The 19628-nt window shown below is 41.5% G+C and overlaps 1 protein-coding gene across 5 annotated transcripts in view; it reads right to left on the bottom strand.

The window, feature by feature from the left end:
• Positions 1–19628, bottom strand: part of LOC135213515 (serine/threonine-protein kinase 10-like) — a 230948-nt gene that overhangs the window by 73631 nt on the left and 137689 nt on the right. For all 5 annotated transcript variants that reach the window (XR_010314149.1, XM_064247427.1, XM_064247428.1 and 2 more), the window contains 2 exons: positions 8549–8915; positions 7278–7567 (listed from right to left, as the gene is read on the bottom strand). Coding sequence is in view for 4 of the 5 variants with exons in the window: in XM_064247427.1 (XP_064103497.1) it covers positions 7278–7567; positions 8549–8915 (657 nt within the window). In the remaining variant the exon portion in view is untranslated. The remainder of the gene's footprint in view (positions 1–7277; positions 7568–8548; positions 8916–19628) is intronic.

Genomic DNA, 19628 nt, shown 5'->3' with positions numbered 1-19628 from the left:
CTTCCCTGTCAGATATATACTTAGCTGATTGGCACCTTTGGCGGTGGGTAAGAGACAGCTAGTTACTGATTAGACAGGTAAACAACATACGTTGTAGGTAATAAATAAATAAAACCTTGGTTCCTATGTGTTTAGACGAAGGGTTGACCTCCTAGCTATTGCTAGGAGTCTGCTTCGTCTCAAGAGCCTCAGCGAGGATGTGACCTATGGCTAAGAGTTCTTGTAGATCTGTCAATGGGGTCTTATCCACTTACTTGACAGAATCTAATGGTTATTTGTCAAAGGGGTCCTATCCACTTACATGACAAAACACCTATGCCTACTGGCATAATTAAGGAGCACAACACCGATCCCGATCACCTGATCCTAACACGAGGGTTTGTGCTTAATTTGAAAAGAGCTATCCCCAAACTCATTTCAAATAACCCAAAGAAAATAGTATACTTATGTTAAAATAAAATTTTTTAACTCACTAGTTAAGGATCAGTGTCGGCTCCCTATCCCAGCAACGTATCCGTAGACACGTAACCAAGAGAGAAGGATCTCTCATAGGTCAACTTGACCTCCTTCGTGCAAAGAGAAGACAACACAGAGTTGCATCTCCCGTAAATTACAGCTAATATGTCTCTCACGACATATTGTTATGGAAAGAACAAGAATTGTTAAAAGCTCGCACTTCAAGCGCTTTTAATTCTCAGCTGTTTGAAGGAATCATCAAGTTACTTAAGAAGTGCTTTAGAGATCACACTTTGAAATTGATCTCTTCTGGATGAAGCCTAGAGCCTGGCTTGTGCCTGGCTGGCTCCTCGAGCCTGGCTGGCGCCTCGCGCCTGTCTGACCGCCTCGCGCTGGCTGGCGCATGTTGGTTGCCTGGCGCCTGGCTAGCGCCTTGCGCCTGCCTGGAGCCTGGCGCCTGGCGCCTGGCTGACTTCTCCCCACTTGCTGGAGCTTCGAGCTTGTTAAAGAGTCTCGAGGAAACTGGCGATGCCCACATCGGACACTTTTTCCGAATTATTTGCCTCTAGCGCATCTGCGCCAGGCTGGAGGCACGCTCTTCTCCTCATCAGACAATGACAGTGTTTATTTGGACTGTCTTCATCTGGCGTCTTTACGCCTGTTCTGGTATTTTGGCGCCTGATTGGCGCTACATTGTCCGAAAGTCCTTAACATCCACAATCGTTTATCAGGAGACTGGAGAAGGGTGGAAGAAATTCTTTCACTTTGAGCTTTTGGTCTCTTCGGTAAGGGGAGGTGATTGTAATCAGCTACATCCAGCTAGACGATAACATATCTAACGTACGAGAGATAAGTCTTCCTCCGAGGAGGGTCCTTCTTGAATACTTCCGTGCTCACGAGATCTCTTCTTACATGTTGAAGGGGTGTCTCGTTGCAGAATCTTCCCTATCCTTGCCCGAAGGAAGGGAAGAAGCCTGGAAGTCGAAGGAGACTCCGAGCTGAAATTGGGAGTACTCCTGATTTCTAGCTCTTTATTGTATCCCTCTGAACACCTTCTGGGAAGCATTTCGAGCCGTCATCGCATACCAAAGACTCTGTAGGCAAACGTTTGAACCATTCTACTGTAGATGAAAACGTAAGTACTCTGCCCAATCCATGAGCATGGCATCTATGGATAGGGCTCTGGGATCGTCCCCCAGCGAGCAAAAATTCTCCATCCTCCTGGATAGGAATGTTGCAAACAGGTCCACTTGCGGCTTCCCCCAAAGAGACCATAGTTGCTGGCAGACTTGTGAATGAAGGGTCCACTCTGTTGGAAGGACCTGGTTTTTCCTGCTCCGTCTGTCTGCTCTTATATTCTTTCCTCCTTGAACGAACCTCGTCAGGAGTCGAATCCCTCTTTCTTCTGTCCATATCAACAGATCCCTTGCTAGTTGGTAAAGGGAGAAAGAGTGTGTCTTGTTTTCTTATATAAGCCAGAGCCGTGGTGTTGTCCGAGTTGACTTGGACCACCATGCCTCTGACTTCGTTCTCGAAAACCTGCAGTGCTAAGTGCACTGCTAAGAGTTCCTTTACATTTATGTGCCAGGCCTTCTGTTCTTCTGTCCAACTGCCTGACACTTCCTTCGTCCCTAGTGTTGCTCCCCACCCCGTGTCCGAAGCGTCTGAGAATAACACTAGGTGAGGGTTCTGAAGGGCCAAGGACACTCCTTCGTTTCTTGTCAGTGGTCCTAACCACCATCGTAAGTGGTTTTTGATACTCTCTCCTATAGGAAAGGTATCCAAAAGATCTCCTTTTCTTCTGTTCCAACTCCCTCTGAGATGGAACTGCAAGGGTCTCAGATTCAGTCTCCCTAGAGAGATGAACTGCTCCAGCGAGGAAAGAGTGCCCAGAAGACTGAGCCATTCCCTCGCTGAGCTTCGTTCTTTCTCTAGGAAGACCGAGATTTTCTCCAACCCTTTCGAGATTCTTTCCTGGGATGGATACGCTCGAAAACCCGAGAATCCATCCGAATCCCCAGATAGACGATAGTCTGACTGAGGACTGTGTGAGACTTCTCGAGGTTTACGAGCAATCCGAGAGATCTGGTCCAAACTGAAGCGCTATCTCCAAGTCCTCCAAGCACTTTTGTCTTGTCTGCGCTCTTATAAGCCAATCGTTCTAGGTAAAGAGATATCCTTACCCCTTCAGATGTAGCCATCTTGCTACGTTTCTCATCAACGCTGTAAACACACTGAGGAGCCGTCGAGAGGCCGAAACACAAAGCCCTGAACTGATAAATCCTTCCCTGTACCATGAATCGAAGATATTTCTTCGACGAATGATGGGGGGGGGGGGGGGGGGCAGGGGGACGTGAAAGTATGCATCTTGCAGGTCGAGGGAGACCATCCAATCTCCTGGACGAAGGGCAGAGAGAACCGAGTTGGATGTCTCCATGGAGAACTTTGTCTTCTCCACGAAGCGATTCAATGCACTCACGTCCAGGACAGGCCTCCACCCCCGAGGCTTTCGGCACCAAAATAGGCGATTGTAAAAACCTCGGGAGTGCGGATCCTGTACTACCTCGATGGCCTCCTTCTCCAACATTTGCTGCACCAGTCCAAGAAGGATCTCTCTCTTTACAGGGTCCTTGTATCTCGCCGACAGCTCCCTCGGAGTCGTCGTCAATGGAGGTCTGTTCTTGAAGGGGATGAGGTATCCTTTCCTCAGCACTTGTAGGGACCAAGAATCTGCTTTCATTGAAGCCCATGCTTCCGAGAATCCCAGAAGTCTGGCCCCTTACCCCTACTGGTGATTGGAGGACTGGAATCTCATTTTGCGTTCTTCTTTGGAACTCTAATGGAAGATCTTCCTCTTTTCTCTCCTCCTCTCTTCCTTGGGGCTCGGCTAAAAGCTCTACCTCGAAAGGGCTGTTGGGCAGGTGTTGACTCCCTCTTCGAAACAGAAGCAGCTGGCCTAGGCTTCTTAGCAGAATGTACCAGCAAATCCTGTGTTGCCTTCTCAGTAAGCGTATGGGAAATGTCCTTTACCAAACTGAGAAGGAAACAGCTGTTTAGACAGAGGGGCGTATAAAAGAGAAGCCCTCTGTACTGGAGAGACTGCTTTGGTAAGAAAGAACCAAAGACAGCCCTCTTCTTTAATACTCCTGTCCCGAACAAGGATGCCACTTCAGCCGATCCGTCCTGCACTGCCTTGTCCATGCATGCCAAACACTATGCAAGACTTCTGGTTCCAAAAACTGAGGTCTTGAGTCTTGTTGGCCAAAGCCCCAAGGGACCAATCTAGGAAGTTAAAAACTTCCAAGATGGAATATTCCCTTGAGGAGATGGTCCATTTCAGACATTGTCAGCTTGTTTTGGCTGCTGGAAGTGCATGCCTCCTTGCCGAATCCACCAAGGTCGAGAAGTCCGCTCAGCAGATGAGGGAAGAGAAAGTTCCAATAGATTCCCTGTGCTATACCAAATCCCTCTCTTCCCTGATAGCCTGGAAGGGGGACAGGTAAACACAGTCTTCCCGCCTCCTCCTTGGTTTTTAAGCCAATTCACCGACCGACTGCAAAGCCCTCTTCATTGAAATGGTCGGTTGCATCTTCAAGAAAGAGGAGGACTTCGCAGCCTTCTTAATCGAAAATAAAGACCGAGGAGAAGGAGGGGCAGCAGGACTCAGAGACTCTCCAATTCTTTTAACAAGAGGGCTGCTAGTGTCTTATAATCAGAAAGACCTGCCCCCTTGTTTTCTTCAGAGTCCGAAACATCACCTAATTCTGGTTGAGTTTTATTCGGAGAAGAGTGCGCGACCGGGGGACTCCTCTATCCGGGAATGGCACAGGGCTTGCAGCAACACCGGCTGCAACCTGACAAGGGCTACGGTCGCTTGTGCGACATCTTGAGTCCCTGCCAGGAGAAGGCCGATGTTGTTCTTTTACCCTAAGGCCCTCCTGACAAGGACGGTGGCCGCTTGTGCGACAACTTTCGTCCCTACCAGGAGAAGTCCTTATATGTCGTTCTCTTTTTCCATGATCAATTCCTTCCCGACAGGGGCTACGATCACCTGTGCGACACCTAGAGGCCCTGTCAAGGGAAAAATGATCTTGAGAAAAATCCCAAAGAGGAGCCTCCAAGTCCGCTTCAAATCCCGATAACTCATCCAAATTGTATTTTGGGTTGTACAAATCCTTGCGCCTGCTTTCAGGCGCTCTAGACGCTTTACGTCCTTCGGGCTTTGCAGGCGCCTTGCGTCTCCATTCGGACGCTTCAGGCGCTTTGCGCCTCGTTTCAGGCGCCTCAGGCTCTTTAGGCGCTTTGTTTTTCCTTTGAGGCGTTCTAGGCTCTCTAGGCGCCCTATGTTTTATATCAGGCGCTCTAGGCTCTCTAGGAGTTAAATATTTCCCTTTAGCCACTTCAGGCTTTTCAGGCGCGTTGCGCCTCATTCCTTTTACTTGAAGAGCTTTACGCCTCATTTTCAGGCGCCCGAGGCGCAGCGCTCCAGGCGCCCCAGGCGCTCCAGGCGCTCCAGGCGCCTCAGGCGCTCCAGGCGCCTCAGGCGCTCCAGGCGCTTCAGGCGCTTCAGGCGCCTCAGGCGCTTCAGGCGCCTCAGGCGCCTCAGGCGCTTCAGGCGCCTCAGGCGCTTCAGGCGTTTCAGGCGCTTCAGGCGCTCCAGGCGCCTCAGGCGCCCCAGGCGCCCAGGCGCCTCAGACGCTTCAGGCGTTTCAGGCGCTTCATGTCCGAGGAGCTAGAAGCTTAAAAATTATATATGTATGTTTAATCATTAAACGAGCGATCAACATATATTCTTTAATATCTAATTCGTTCTTCTCAGAATAGATATATTTTCATATAAATGTACCGATGAGGAATTTGTTGAAATAACTCTTTCAAACCCCATGGGATAGAGCCTCCGTCTATTTGTACGGGGGACGAAAACAGGATAGGGCAATGCCTCTACCGCAACTGTTCTCGAAAGATCTCTCTCTGAGGTTCCGATATCTACGACGAGATTATCTTGCATCTTCATTGAATCTACGCCGTTGAAACTTTCTTCTCCTTATCCAATGGCGAACTTGGCAGTCTAGGACGTTCTACAGAACCTGCCGAGGGGACGCCTGATCGGTGGGGATTCTCTGAAACCCCCCTGCGGTTGTCGACATTCCTTCTCCTCTGGGCTTGTGAGCTTGGAAGAGGTCTAGACCTGGGAGCGAGACAGAGCCGATCAGACGCACCCTCCATTGCAATGGGGGAACACTATATTCACTTCTTACCTTTTAAAAGCTTGCATTTGAGCTATCCATTTATCTTCAATTTGCATATATAAATTTGTAGTTTCTGAGGAGTAAAAAGGTGATGAGGATGCAACAACTACTAGTACTGCTAATACTCTAACTGCTCGTTAGCACAAACGCTATTAAAGCTTATAAAGTAAGCGTATCTAGTTATATGCTTTTCTGACTTCCTAAAGTAGGAAATTAGAGTTTAATATTTCCTTAATAAAGTTGTAACCTTTATTACATATAATAATGAATAAATATTAATAATTCTCTTTATGGCAAACTATGTGAGTGTCTACCGATGATTTCGGTAGTTTCACTTAGTATTTTCTTCGAAATTTCGAAGCGAAATTCATTAAAAAGTTAATAAAAGCGTATGCTGAACCAAAGACCCAGTACTTCCCTGCAAAAGACAGCCCAGAAGATCGATGGCGATGAAACACGAAAATCAATTCAGGAGGAACCGTAAACGTATGTTTACAGTCCAACGATAGAGAAAAATCTGTCCTTAGAAGGTAATAGTTCCTATTCCTGCCACCCAGCGGCAGGCCGGTAGATCACCTGACCTACCTACCTGTAGCGTGTGCCGCGAAATTCGAATTTCTATCGGGGACGACGGAGTCTATAGCTAAGTATATATCTGACAGGGAAGTTGAATGTATGAAAACATGCTTCAACTTAACTTAAGGATCCAAGAATAAGGACATTCTCATTTTTAATGATTCATAAGCCAATTACCAAACTCAGAAAGGTGGAAGATCATCTATGTCTCTTTGGTCAAATAACATCCTAGTTGAGTGTGCTTTTATTGCAAATTGAAATAAGCAAATGTAAACCCCCAAAAAATGAGGAAATGTAAAAACTTACCCATTCAAATTACAGTTTAGTTCTAGGAAAGCCCCAAAAAACTAACCACTTATCATAAAGAGATAACATAAAAATGGCCAGTCCAAAGACAGAATAATCCCAAAATTTACCACTGATATCAAACAAAAATATACTCACACTTCCTGAAATTTAATGCAAAAAAGTCATTTCTTTCTTGCTAAATTTTTAATGACACCTCCCACTTTAACAAATTTAAAAAGATATTTATTATTCCTTCTGATTGAAAAAAATGATTATAGCTTCTTGGAAATTATAATAGATTCTTCAAATACACCACCAATTGTTATTGAGAAAAATGGTATTTTGTAGCTGTAATACAACTAAATTTATTGGTGTCAGTGTTAGAATAATTATCATTATTATTATTCAGATGAACTTTATTCATATGGAACCAGTCCATAAGGGTCACTGACTTGAAATTCAAGCTTCCAAAGAATATGGTGTTCATTTGAAAGAAGTAAAAAATTAATAAGAAGCCCAAAAAGAACAGATCAGTTATTAGAAATGAAAAAGTTAACTAATAAATAAATACACAAAAATGTAATCGAATTATTAAAATACTACAAGAATTTTTTCACAGTAGTAGTGCATTGCACCTTTGCTTGAACTTTTGAGATTCCAATAAATATATCCACTGCTATGAAACATAGAATCTAAAACCACACTTACTTGTCTGCTAATCTATCTCTTCCTATACCATTTGCTATATGACGCGGTCCTGGAGAATTCGTGGCAGATGTACTTGCCTGCCTTGAGACAAAGTTTGAGTGCATTGGGGTTGAAGTTGTGGACATAGTAGATATAACAGAATCAACAGAGATAACACTGTCTACAGTAGATTCCCTTGTTAAAATGGGTCTAGTACTTGATTCAACTGACATCACGCTCGACACCATGCTATCAACTGTAGATTCTCGTGTTAATGAGGGCTTGCTTGAACCACGGCTATCTCGTAAATTCTGAAAAGGAAAGAAAAAACTAGCTTCAGCTGACATAAAATCTAAACAATCACAGGAACTGACCATATTGATTTCTTTAGTACATAAAAAACAACACTGATCTCATTTAAAGATAATTATCTTTCTCATCTACTTATACCTTCACAAGACACATTGTAGGATGGGAGGGTGCAAAAATTGGACTGAATGAATCATGAATGGAATATGAAATTTAGGCCAGAGGCTAAGCACTGGGACATATATGATCATTCAGCACTGAAAGGGAAATAGAAACCAAAAAGGCTTAAAAGGTATAACATGTGGAAAACCCTGCAGTTGTACTATGAAACAATTGTTGGTAGAGGGTGGAAAGTAAGATGGTAGAAAGAATATGAACAGTGGTACAGTAAAGGGAAGGAAAGGGGTTGTAGCTAGGGGTCAAAAAGGATGCTAAAAAGAACCTGAAATAATGCCTACAGTGCACTACAGGGGGTGCACTGATACCACTAACCCCTACGGAGTGAATGAATCATGAAGAATTTCCAATAAACACAAACTCACAAAAGAGTTAGTAAAAGGCATAGTGAAAGATGCCAAGAATGTTAGGTGTAAATGGTAATTTAATGACAGCTTGGATGATGAATCTGCAGATGGGAGGCTGGCGTATGACAGATATAGGAAAAGAATCTGTTGTGTTCCATGGTTGCTTAAATCTTTATGAAAGCTGTATCTACAGAATTACAAAGAGGCGAGGGGATATGTATGATAGTTGATGACAGTCTAGTAAAGTCGAAAAAGTTCCTTTAAAGCAAAAGTTAAGCACAGTAATAAGAGAGCATGGCAACCAAGAAGATAGAAATAAACATCAGATTTAATTGACAGCAAAAGGAATGGATGACTTCCCTAAGTATTTGTAAGTTGAAAGTAAAAGATGGAATATTTTTATAAACACATTTCCTGCACATCCAAATACAAGACAAACAATATAGAATGTATACTTACCCTAAGATTATTCTGTTCTTGGTCAAAGACATCATCATCCACATCAGTAGCTTCTATAGTGGTTCCCTCAATGGTAAGAGCAAGAGGTCTACTATCTTCTTCCACTGAACTAACAGAGCGACCAGTAGAAGGAGTCCCTCCACTCAGGTTGGATTTGTTGGAGATTGTCTCCTGGAGTCTTGTATGTTCTGCTTCACCCTGAGCAGAGCCCTTGCGTTTCTTCTCCAGAATGATCTGTCCTTTCGGCGTTCGGGCTAAAGCATCCACAGCAACAACAGATATGTGGGTGGTATCACTGTCACTAGTGACACTAGAATGAGTATCTTCAGCCTCTCCTACTTCCTCTAGTGTGATCTCATACCTTGACCTACAACAAACACATCATTAATATCATTGCATATAAACTCAGCTTAATAACTTGTAACATCATTCCACAATATTTACTGATTTGCACAGTAAACATATGGCTTATTTGATAATTATATTTCATAATTCATAAGGAAATACCAAATCCTGTAAACACAGACAATACAGTATCTGAATTAATATAACTAATAACACTCCAAATAATGGACAAACCCTTGTGGTTAAGACATAAATTAGTCAAAATGTCTGGGGGAAAGCCAGCATTCATATACTGTACTAGCCGAGTTAGGTTTAATATTTTCACTTTGTTAGTTATAACATCCAAAATAATTCTTATTAAATACTTGTATAATAACAGAAAAAAAGGAGCCTTGCTACACATACTTTATACATGTGAGGGCTAATGATGGCGATTCAAAATAGAACTTGCATGATTCACATATTCAATCAATTTACAGCTTATTTTGTATAGTAATTCAATCACAGCTTACTTAAAATTCAGACTGGATTTACAGCTTATTTATAATAATTCAATATCATGTTGAACGATGAATCTTTTTGTACCTACATAAAATGGAAATAACCCACCATACTACAGTGGGGCATCGGTTAATGGCGGATCAGTAATCACGGAATCAGTCATTCATGGGTTTATTCTTGGACAGCTTCTCATGCTATATCGCTGGTATGAATCACAGCATCGCGGGACAAACTTGTTGCGTATGCAATGTTTATCGGTAGGCTATGCCTCGGCCGCGGTCCGATAATAACCAACATACATGAAATAACTCGCATTATGATATCAACTGACAATAAAGGTATTAAAACTATTCTCACCTTATGTATTATTGGCATATCTTCATAATAAATAGCCTATTCAAGGTATATGTGACATTCATTAGTAGGCTAAACCTAGTTGCAGTGCGATAACCACCATCATACATGAACAGATTCACATTATGATATTAACTGACAATAAAGGTAATAAAACCGTTCTCATGTTATATATCATAGGCATATCTCTGAATTAAGTTCCATTCAGCAACTAAAAACAGTGATGATATTGGTAAACGATATCAGTTGATTATTTTAAGAATGTAAACAAAACCAGAATGCAAATGGTAGATCGCTATGTGCATATCATAATACTATAATATGGTAATAATACATGCAATATGACTAGACATAGTAAAACGACAGTTTTATTAAAATGATCATTATTCAACTTATGCTAATGGATATCTGTCAATGTACAACGAAATCATGCACAGTTCCTCCTCTCTCTCTCTCTCGCTCTCTCCTTCTCTCTTCTCCTCTCTCTCTCTCTCTCTCTCTCTCTCTCTCTATATATATATATATATATATATATAGATATATATATATATATATATATATATATATATATATATATTATATATATATATTAGAGAAACAGCTGATTGCTGAAGTCATCTGCCATAACTATCAAGCGTTTATGGAGTTGTGTTGAGTTGTCACTGCCAATATTCAATGGTGGCAAAATATATCTCTCTCTCTCTCTCTCTCTTCTCTTCTCTCCCTCTCTCTCTCTCGTCTCTCTCTCTCTCTCTGCTCTCTCTCTCTCCTCTCTCTCTCTCTCTCTCTGCGATGAAGCGTAAATGAGATACATAAGTAGAACCATTTTTTACCTTCTATATTATCATCATATCTTCATAATAAAAAGGCTATCAGTGTAATAATTTCATATACGTAAGTGAAATCAACTTTTATCTATGCGAAGCCAGCCAGCTGACAAAATGTACGTAAGTATTTGAAAATGAAATTATGGTAGCGTTCACAGCAAGATTATCTTTCAAAATTGTAATAGTACTCATGGTAGTAATAATGTTTGGGAATATACGTAACATTCATTTTCAATACACAATATCATTGTTATTCTGGTAGTAAATAATAGTTTAGAATGATCGTATGTACTCTGCATTGTCAGGGGTTTGTGGCACGATGAAACAAACAAAATAAAGTTTTCCTTTTAGGCTAAGTATTTAGAAAAACATGAATAGAATCTGCTTTGCGACTTCGTTTATTTTGATATTTTTAATGATACAATAACTATCATTTGTACTACTAACACGGATCTGTTGAGTCCAGTGTTTGTGTTACCAATTATGCATTTTTAATGCTAGCTTTCATTTTCTTGAGGTAATTAGCAAGAAAATTTTCAATCCAGCATCTCACAGGAAAACTTGCATTTGTTTTCAAATACATCTAGCATACGTATTTTGACATCAAAACTTTGTAATGTTAAGTTTAATATTTATTTTATTCTACTAAGTTTGATATTTCATGTAAGAAAAAAAACAAAATCTTGCAAAACCATTTTCAGGAATTGAACAGAATAGGTTTCGAAACTATTAGGAATCAGGTAACGTAATGTACAAGTACACTGTGTATGTTAGAAACACGTTTGAATCGAAAAAAGGGCAATCGGTTGAAATTGGCTGGGTGGCATTGTTGTGTATGATGTGAATGTTTTAGCACTTTATGGAGCAAAATCTAGCAAGAAATTGCCATTCCCATTTGGCAACACTGCCCTAACCACATTTTTTTTATGTTGCTATTGAAGTCGTGTTCGCCGGGTTCTTTAAATTGTACCCATATAAACGAGTTAATTATGTGGCATCTAAAAGCCCCGATTCTTTTACTCTTATGGGAAAGAAGCCTAAACTTCAGAAGAAGGTTATTTCGTGTAATATATTAACATGTATTGTGAAGAAAAGAGGCCCACATGAGCATGCATATGTAGGCTTCTAGCTGTAATCCATAGGCTAGTAGGCTACATATGTGCAGTAGCACATATACTACATATATTTTTAGGCTAATGTTGTAAAATAACTTTCAAACTATCTTGAATTTAATTTAAGGTTATAGTTGAAGACATATTTGGTGTTTGAACTAAAGTAGGCAGCTATAAACATTGGAATAGTGGTCTTGGGTGGGTTAACTATTAAAGTAGGCAGTTTTTAGCAATTTTTGAGGGGGGTACCAGGATAACACAGGTATTTACTTGTCACGGGGGGTTCTGGGCCCTATCCCCCGTGATTATCGAGGCCCTACTGTAATACATAAAACATACAAAGATGGAACAACCTTGCATTACTTGTATTCAACAGAAATGAAAACTTATACTGCAAAAAATATGGTTTCATGAATGCACATTACTGCATTACAATTTAACATTTTCTATTCATGTTGTGTTTTTCACCTTTAAGTTGCAATTACAAACCAACATTTGTGGTATCAGAATGTCCTTACACTTAACAGTCCCTAATTTAATACCTACATAAGAGGAAAAATGACACTCACCAATCACCTCCCTTAGTTTCTGTGTAATAATGGCTATTCCTAGGTCTGTTTCATGTACAGACGAACCTTTTAAGAGTGTAAAAGAAGGCCCTATTACTTTATAAGTATCCACTGACTTATGAGTGGAAAATACTTAAAATTCATTTTGGACAAAGAAACCAATAATCCTGAAGTCAGGCTCTGATACCAAAGAAAAATGGATGCAAGGAAACGGATTTAGTGGAAAAGAAAGTCAATGACAGCTTCCTTCAACAACTGGACCAACTAAATTTAAGGATAGCCAATTTTAAAAAACTCATCAATAGAAAGAGGAAGATATGCATATGCACATGGTATAAGAATAAAAATTGGCCACCTGGCGTGGGCCTCTTTCCCTAAGACAGTCATGAAAAAAATATGCCATTATTATAATAAAATTACATTTTGTGCATAATTACCCAGTAACTATATCACTTAGAGTTTCCTACTCGGCAGCCTAAATTCAAATTTCACGGGTAATGCTTCAATGGCTCAGTGTAGGTATACAGTGCCGTCCCCCTACGGCAATACCAGGAATGACTTAGCTAATCACGTCATTCTATTCCATGCATAATGTCCATTAGAGGGGAGGCAGTTGGGCTCTGATCATATAATTACTGGGTAAGTATTTACAAAATCTAATTTTATTATAAAAATATCATTTTTGAATATGTGACTTACCCAGTAATTATATCACTGATTCCACATTGAATGGAGGTGGGATCATGGACATATTCTACTCCAAAGCATTAAATCATGTAATGAATTTGAAATAGAAAAGTTGCTAGCATTGGAAGACGATGCTTGTCGTTCCTATCAACTAAGAGCTTTGCAGATGAATACTGCCTCTGGTTGGTGCTCTCTTAACTTGTAGTGGCATGGCAGTAGAGCCAAGGGTCGCCTCCTACTTAAAGGGAACTTAGCAGCGAGGGGAATGGTCCTATGGCTAGCAAAGTATGATAGGTGGCCACCCTTGCCATGGGTGCAGCACCAAAATAAAATAACCAGAAAACACTAACACCTACACTGAAAAAATGTCATGACCCATCCACAGAGTGGTGGGTGCTCCAGGTGCTCTGTAACCCCTGGCTCTCCAAACTCAGCACCTTCCACGATGTCATGCCAGTCACTAACAATTATCTTGAGGTATTGAAAAAATTTTGGCTTTTTTTTTTATTTTGACTTTTGTTTAACATATAAAAAAGAAAACAAATACGATAAGCAAAGATAGTTTATGCCTCCAGTAGATCGATAGCAGAATGGGCTTAAAGAGCAACAAATGACTGAAACTAAGGAGGGAGAGGCTGTTCTTACATCCTTAGTTTTGCTCCCAACAAGGCCAAGAGAGACTCCACAACGCTGTGTGTCTCAAACATGAAGCCCATATAAAATGGAAGACAGAGGAGGAGACAAATTCTTACTGTAACTTCCATGGGCATGGATGGTCATCTGATTCCTGTTGCAATGAAGGCCGGAAGTCTTTAGCCATGTAAACAAACAGGAATGTACTGCTTGACAAACTGCTTCTTGTTACTGCAAAGGTTGGTTCAGGGAGTAACTCTTCTGTTTACCCTGGAAGCAGAGCTAACAGGGCAGGTGAAGTCTTCTAATGTTCACTCCAAATCGTGGTTAATGACTAGTAGTTGAACAATTTTACGAATCAAGAGAAAATATAAGACAAAAAACTTCTGTATTTGTCTGACCAATCATTCTGAATCATCGCAGTTGTCTGTGTTAATTGTGACGAAGCCGAAGGCTTCGAGAATTCTGTTGTACTGTGTGGTAAACAGTTGTTGTTTGAGATTATGCTGGCCTTATGTCAGTACGGGCTCTTTCTTATAGAGCAGCCCGTAGAGGGTAAACAGAAAGACAATATTGTATCTAATGAGACATAATTCTGTCTAATGATTCTCGCAATGGTAATTGAGGAGCCCAAAACAGGAACCATAAGCAAGAATCTAAAGCCAACCAGAGACAAACGTCTGTAATGGTTGAGCAGAGATACGAGTTAGGTGTTAACGGTCAACAGGAAAAACAAACTAGGACAAACAAGATCTCAGTAAGCAGACAGGTACTCAACTCGACTCCGTGGGCAGAGTTGCCCAGTAGCACATTTCGTCTTGGCATGCGTTCGTCTTATATAGCTATCGAGTGCACAACAGATACACTCGAGTAACTGCAAGTTAATTCAAACACAAAATACAGCAATCCTCTTGTTTAGTGATAATGCCAAACCTGTGGTGTTGTTGCCAAACAAAACCACTAGACATCTCAAAGTCCGAATCGGAAACTTTTGGGGGGCATAAAAGGCTCTCTAAAGTTTCAGGTTGTTCGAGCTGCTATGGTTATGATAAAGTACTATTTGTCTCGGTCACACACTAGGGCTAACTTACCGGTGTAGGTCTATCACTCAGACAGTGCAACTGATAACAGACGCCTGCTGCAAGAATATATTGTTATGATACAATAAAGTTTTGTACATACTTACCTGGCAGATATATACTTAGCTATGGACGACGGAGTCTATAGCTAAATATATATCTGACAGGGAAGTTGAATGTACAAAAATTAGAATATACAAGTATATTCGTAGGCTACTAGTGATCGAACACACACCTAATTCTTCTTCGCTTTGAAAGAGAAAACAAATGACAGGAGGCAGATTTCCTTTATTCTCTAATGAAGAGAGCAAACAAGATGCTATCCCAAAGGACAGTTTCTACGGCAATAACAGGACACCAAAGACGACTAGTCCATGCTGAACTGGTTGTTCCCACAAACAAATGAATGTACGTCCGGTAAAATCCTAAGATAGAACCAGGAACATAGGCACTTGAATCCGAACTCTGGGGAGTACACTCTGTAAAGTTCCTATTATTTCCTCATTCATCACAGTGTAACCTAGAAAGTAGGAGAGAGAATTGAATGTTCTTCTCAAAACTGGCAGGAGGGGGTGATAATGAGCGCGGTTATCAACCTGCAGTGATGATAGCAAAGTACAGACTTAGGAAAATGTATTCGCCTCAGCGAAAAATGCTTCCAGAAGGGAGAGTATGGGCTCTCACAGACCAAATGGAGCCTTCATTTCCTACAACTGATTAGATCACGAGAACACGATAGTTGAGTGGAGCTGAATGCACCAAAAGATGGCGTGAACTTGCCACATTTAGCCACACATCTGTCTTCTCCGTGACTGAAAACCTCACGAAGAGGACTATACAGTTTACTGCACGACTCAAGTGATGTCCTAATCAAGTGGTAAAGTGATAGGACAGGAGCAAACAAAAGATCCTGTAGTGTCAACAAAGACGAATGAGGAGACTGTCATCAGGCATCCAACAGCTAGTGCCATATTACCAACAGCTGGTGTCAGGGAGGGCGTGGAAAGCTTGGGGCGCACTGGAGCATGGGAATGTAGCTCCTCAGATGGTGCAGGGTGCCTGGACAGAGATTGGTGATCGACCAAACAACATCAGATACGAAAGAGATCCAAGCGCCCAAACCTGGTATCCATCCAAATGCCAAGGCAGGATCAGAACTCTGATCCACTTCCTCTTCAATGGACAAGTCAGTACTTCCACCTTTAAGAGCGTAAATGAGAAGGCGAGCAAGTCCACACACCTGTGAAACCCTGGGAGAGGACTGGCTATTGAAAGTAAGAGGTTGCTTAAGAGATGGAACGCCTAGGTGCTAGTACAAGATGCTTAAAATTAAAACTAATCCAGCTGTGGTAAGTCAAAACCCATAAACACATCACAAGATGCCTTTTCAGTGGCTGTCTGCCGATACCTGGGAATAGCCACAGGTTCAACCAAGGGGGCCAACTACTGGGGACAACCCCCTTGGATTCCCTTCAACTACCAGTATGGCCTCTCCTAAGCTGTTCTTGGCCGTGAGAAGGAGCAGGACAGTGACTTTAAATCTAGGAGATCCAAGGGGTCAGATAGTCACCTCCTCTAACAGGCATCCAGATAGATGCCTTTCCAGCGGCTGTTTGTCGATACTGAGGACCAACAGGCAACAGGTTCGACTGAGGGTGCGACTACCTGTATGTAACCCCCAGACCTCTCTTGGACCTCCAGTATGTCTTCTCCCTCGTGTGGGGGAGCAGGACTGTGACCTTTGTCTAGGAGAATCGAGGGACAAGTAGCCACCTCCTCCACTACACAACTCTTCACTGTTACATTGATAAATCCATGATAATCGAAATAAAATGCTGTCAAGGCATGGGAAGGAAGCGATGGACCCAGGTGTGGGAGCAAATGACTAGATAGGAGGGACAGTAGGAGAAAACTGGTGTCAGCTTTGGGAGGCATGAGCCGAGAGTCGGTAGGCGAGAGGCGAACACTAGGCATCAGGCAGGAATAGGAGCTAAACCATTGGGTGTTTGGCAGCCATTGTCGACCAAAACACTGGGTGCTTGGCAATTCGGGCGCCTAGGGTGGACGCTTGGACAGTTGATGTTTAGATTAAGCTGGCCTTATGCCAGCATGGGCTCTTGCTCCTAGACAGACAAGAGGCAAGATGCCAACATCTCTGGAGATCTGAGTTCCCTATTACTTTACGCAAATAATTAATCCATAATCGATTATTTACCATATGTGAAATTCTGGTATCTAGGCAAGAAGGAATGCTAAAAATGTTTGAATAACATTAGCGTTTCCTGTATTCAGTCTTTGTATTTAAATAACGAAAAATGACACTCTGACAGACTAGAGGCTAGATGACAGCGTCTCTGGTGATCAGTTACTTATTTGTTACTGTAAGAAAATTAGTGATCAGTAATCAATTATTAACTACTTTATATGAAATTCTGGCATCTAGGAAAATAAAGGCATGCTAAAATGTATAAATAGCATTTTTATTTCCTTAAAATCACAAAAATGTACATGTAAATTTTTGTAGGATGTAACAAATATATGAAATAGCATTTCATATATTCAGATATGTATTGAAAATTAATGTAAATGTATATACATTTACACTCTGAAAAAAGATAAATTCATATCAAAAGTAATTTTCATATTTAGTCTCAAAGCAAACCTGACTAATAAATTTAAAAAAAGGGAGATATTCACAAATAACCAATTCGTCAAAAAGAAAACAGTAGTAGAATTAGAATTATCAGGAATACAACGTAATCGAATTCAATAACCGATTACGCAAAGTGTCATACCAACCTCCTTGGGTCGTATTCCGTTAATTGACAAGAGTGGCCTGAGTGCCAGTCTGACAAGCAAGTTGGAGGTTAAGTTACTGAATGTGAATGTCAAAAACTGTATGACCCCAGAAAGTACCTCCATACGCCGAGGCCACCCCAGCTCTCTCTGTAACGTACTGAAGTACTACCGAAGAAAAAACCTGGTAATTAATTAATACTCGATTGACGGGAACAATCCGCCTATGGCCTTCTACAGTCAAACAATAACACCATACTCTCCTTACTACATTTTCCACCTCCATCTTTGTCCCAGCAAAGGAAAGTGATGAGTATTGCAGGCATGGAAAACAAATAAATAAAATGTGTTGGACTAATTGCCAACATTTGGCCTAAAAGGTCTTAACTTTCCCAAATTACCTTTAAGGTAATTATATTTACCGGCGGTTTGCGACTAGACTATGATCGGTAAACAAAATCCCAAAGTCAAAATATCACCTAATGGAATGACGCTGTGGCAGGATCACATGCAAAGCAACAAGGTAAACAAGTTCCCCACAGTTCCTTTAATCATACCGACTGACAAACTTTCCCACAGCCCCACTTTCCCCTTTACATTACTTCTAAGTGCAGAACGGTTGGTTCACCAAGGAAAACAAACACAACTCGCACATTCATGTAATCACCATCAATCGCTGACTTCAGAGCTAGGTGCTGTGCTGTCTGCCGGATATAAGCTATGCTACTCGAGACACAACCACCGCCGAGAATCACAACACAAAACAACCAACCAAGAACTACAACCATACAACTACTTAACAACCCGACAAATCACTGTGCAGACGAACAACAACAGCTCGAAACAACACAACAACTCGACCCAAGCACAACAAACCGCCAACACCAAAACTGTCCCCAACTGCCAACTCAAAGACACCAAATGCACAACCAACCTCTTCAACTTCACCACAACCAGACAGACACATGCACAACACTTTAAATATCAAAATCAATCACATCACACCAAATAACGCTGGCTACTTCCGAATCTGACTGCCTGTCTCTTCCAACTTACTGACTCTCCACGACTCTCATAATGGACGCTCACCACTGATATGCTCGGCGATCACAACAGACAATACCCATACGCTTACGCCCGCCATCAAACCACTCTGTAGTACCTCCACCAATTTTCGCTCTTTCTCTCTCTCTTTCATGCAACCCTTGAAGACGTCAAATTTAAACTACCATCTTACTCCCCCATAATGCAACATTCCTGCAACATTCAAGAATTATTTTAAAGGTAATCATTAACAGGCGACTTACATGTAGCCTAATCCTGGTAAGTAAATAAATGCAAAGATTTTGGGATAAAAGAATGGATAACATACTAGAATTACTTTCAGATAATCATTATCTTTGGCTTGAGATACCCTATGTAGGGTGAACAATCACGAGTGTAAAAGGATTGTTCTAAAGTAACTGTTACTGGCACGGTGTCTTGCTAATACCTCATGGCCGGTAAACAATTCTAAAAACGAAAAGTTTGGCCTAAAGGAATGACTAACATCCAGATTAGTTACTAAAGGCAATTCTTAACCGGCGACTTACATTAAGCTCTGTAAGTAAAAAGATATAAGGCCGTCCCCGGTTATCGGCGGGGGTTCCGTTCCTGGGGGTGTGCCAATAAGCGAAAACCGTCATTAACCGAAACTCAGTGCTTTATGGCGCCATAATGCCACTTATGGTGCTGATAACAGATTATCAGCACCATAAGCACCCTTGTGGCACACCATAAGCATCCTTATTGCACACCATAAGCATCCTTATGGCACCCCATAAGAACCCTTTTGGCGCCAATAACCAGAACTAGTCCTGTTATGGCGCCATAAATCGCCAATTTTATGGTGCTAGACAAGCCCCATAAAACCAGATCGCCGTTAAAGAAGTCTACCGATAACCGGGGACATGTATGCAAAAGTATTTGATCTACTTGAATAGAGATTCAAGTGATTCATTCAAGAACTAACATAAGGCCATTATTATTCCTAGAGACTGTATGTAAGTATCCGGCTAAAATAGACGTTAATCTGAACAAAATTTAACAAAAGACATAACTCATCCTGCTCGAAGGCTGTGAATGCGTTCGGTGGTTGTAACACTACCGAAATCCGGCGATATAACCGGAAAACAAGA

This window comes from Macrobrachium nipponense, chromosome 43 (genome assembly GCF_015104395.2).
Source record: "Macrobrachium nipponense isolate FS-2020 chromosome 43, ASM1510439v2, whole genome shotgun sequence".
In the NCBI taxonomy this organism is placed as follows: domain Eukaryota; kingdom Metazoa; phylum Arthropoda; class Malacostraca; order Decapoda; family Palaemonidae; genus Macrobrachium; species Macrobrachium nipponense.
Note: the sequence above shows the minus strand (reverse complement) of the source record. Positions and strands in the feature narration are given on the sequence as shown.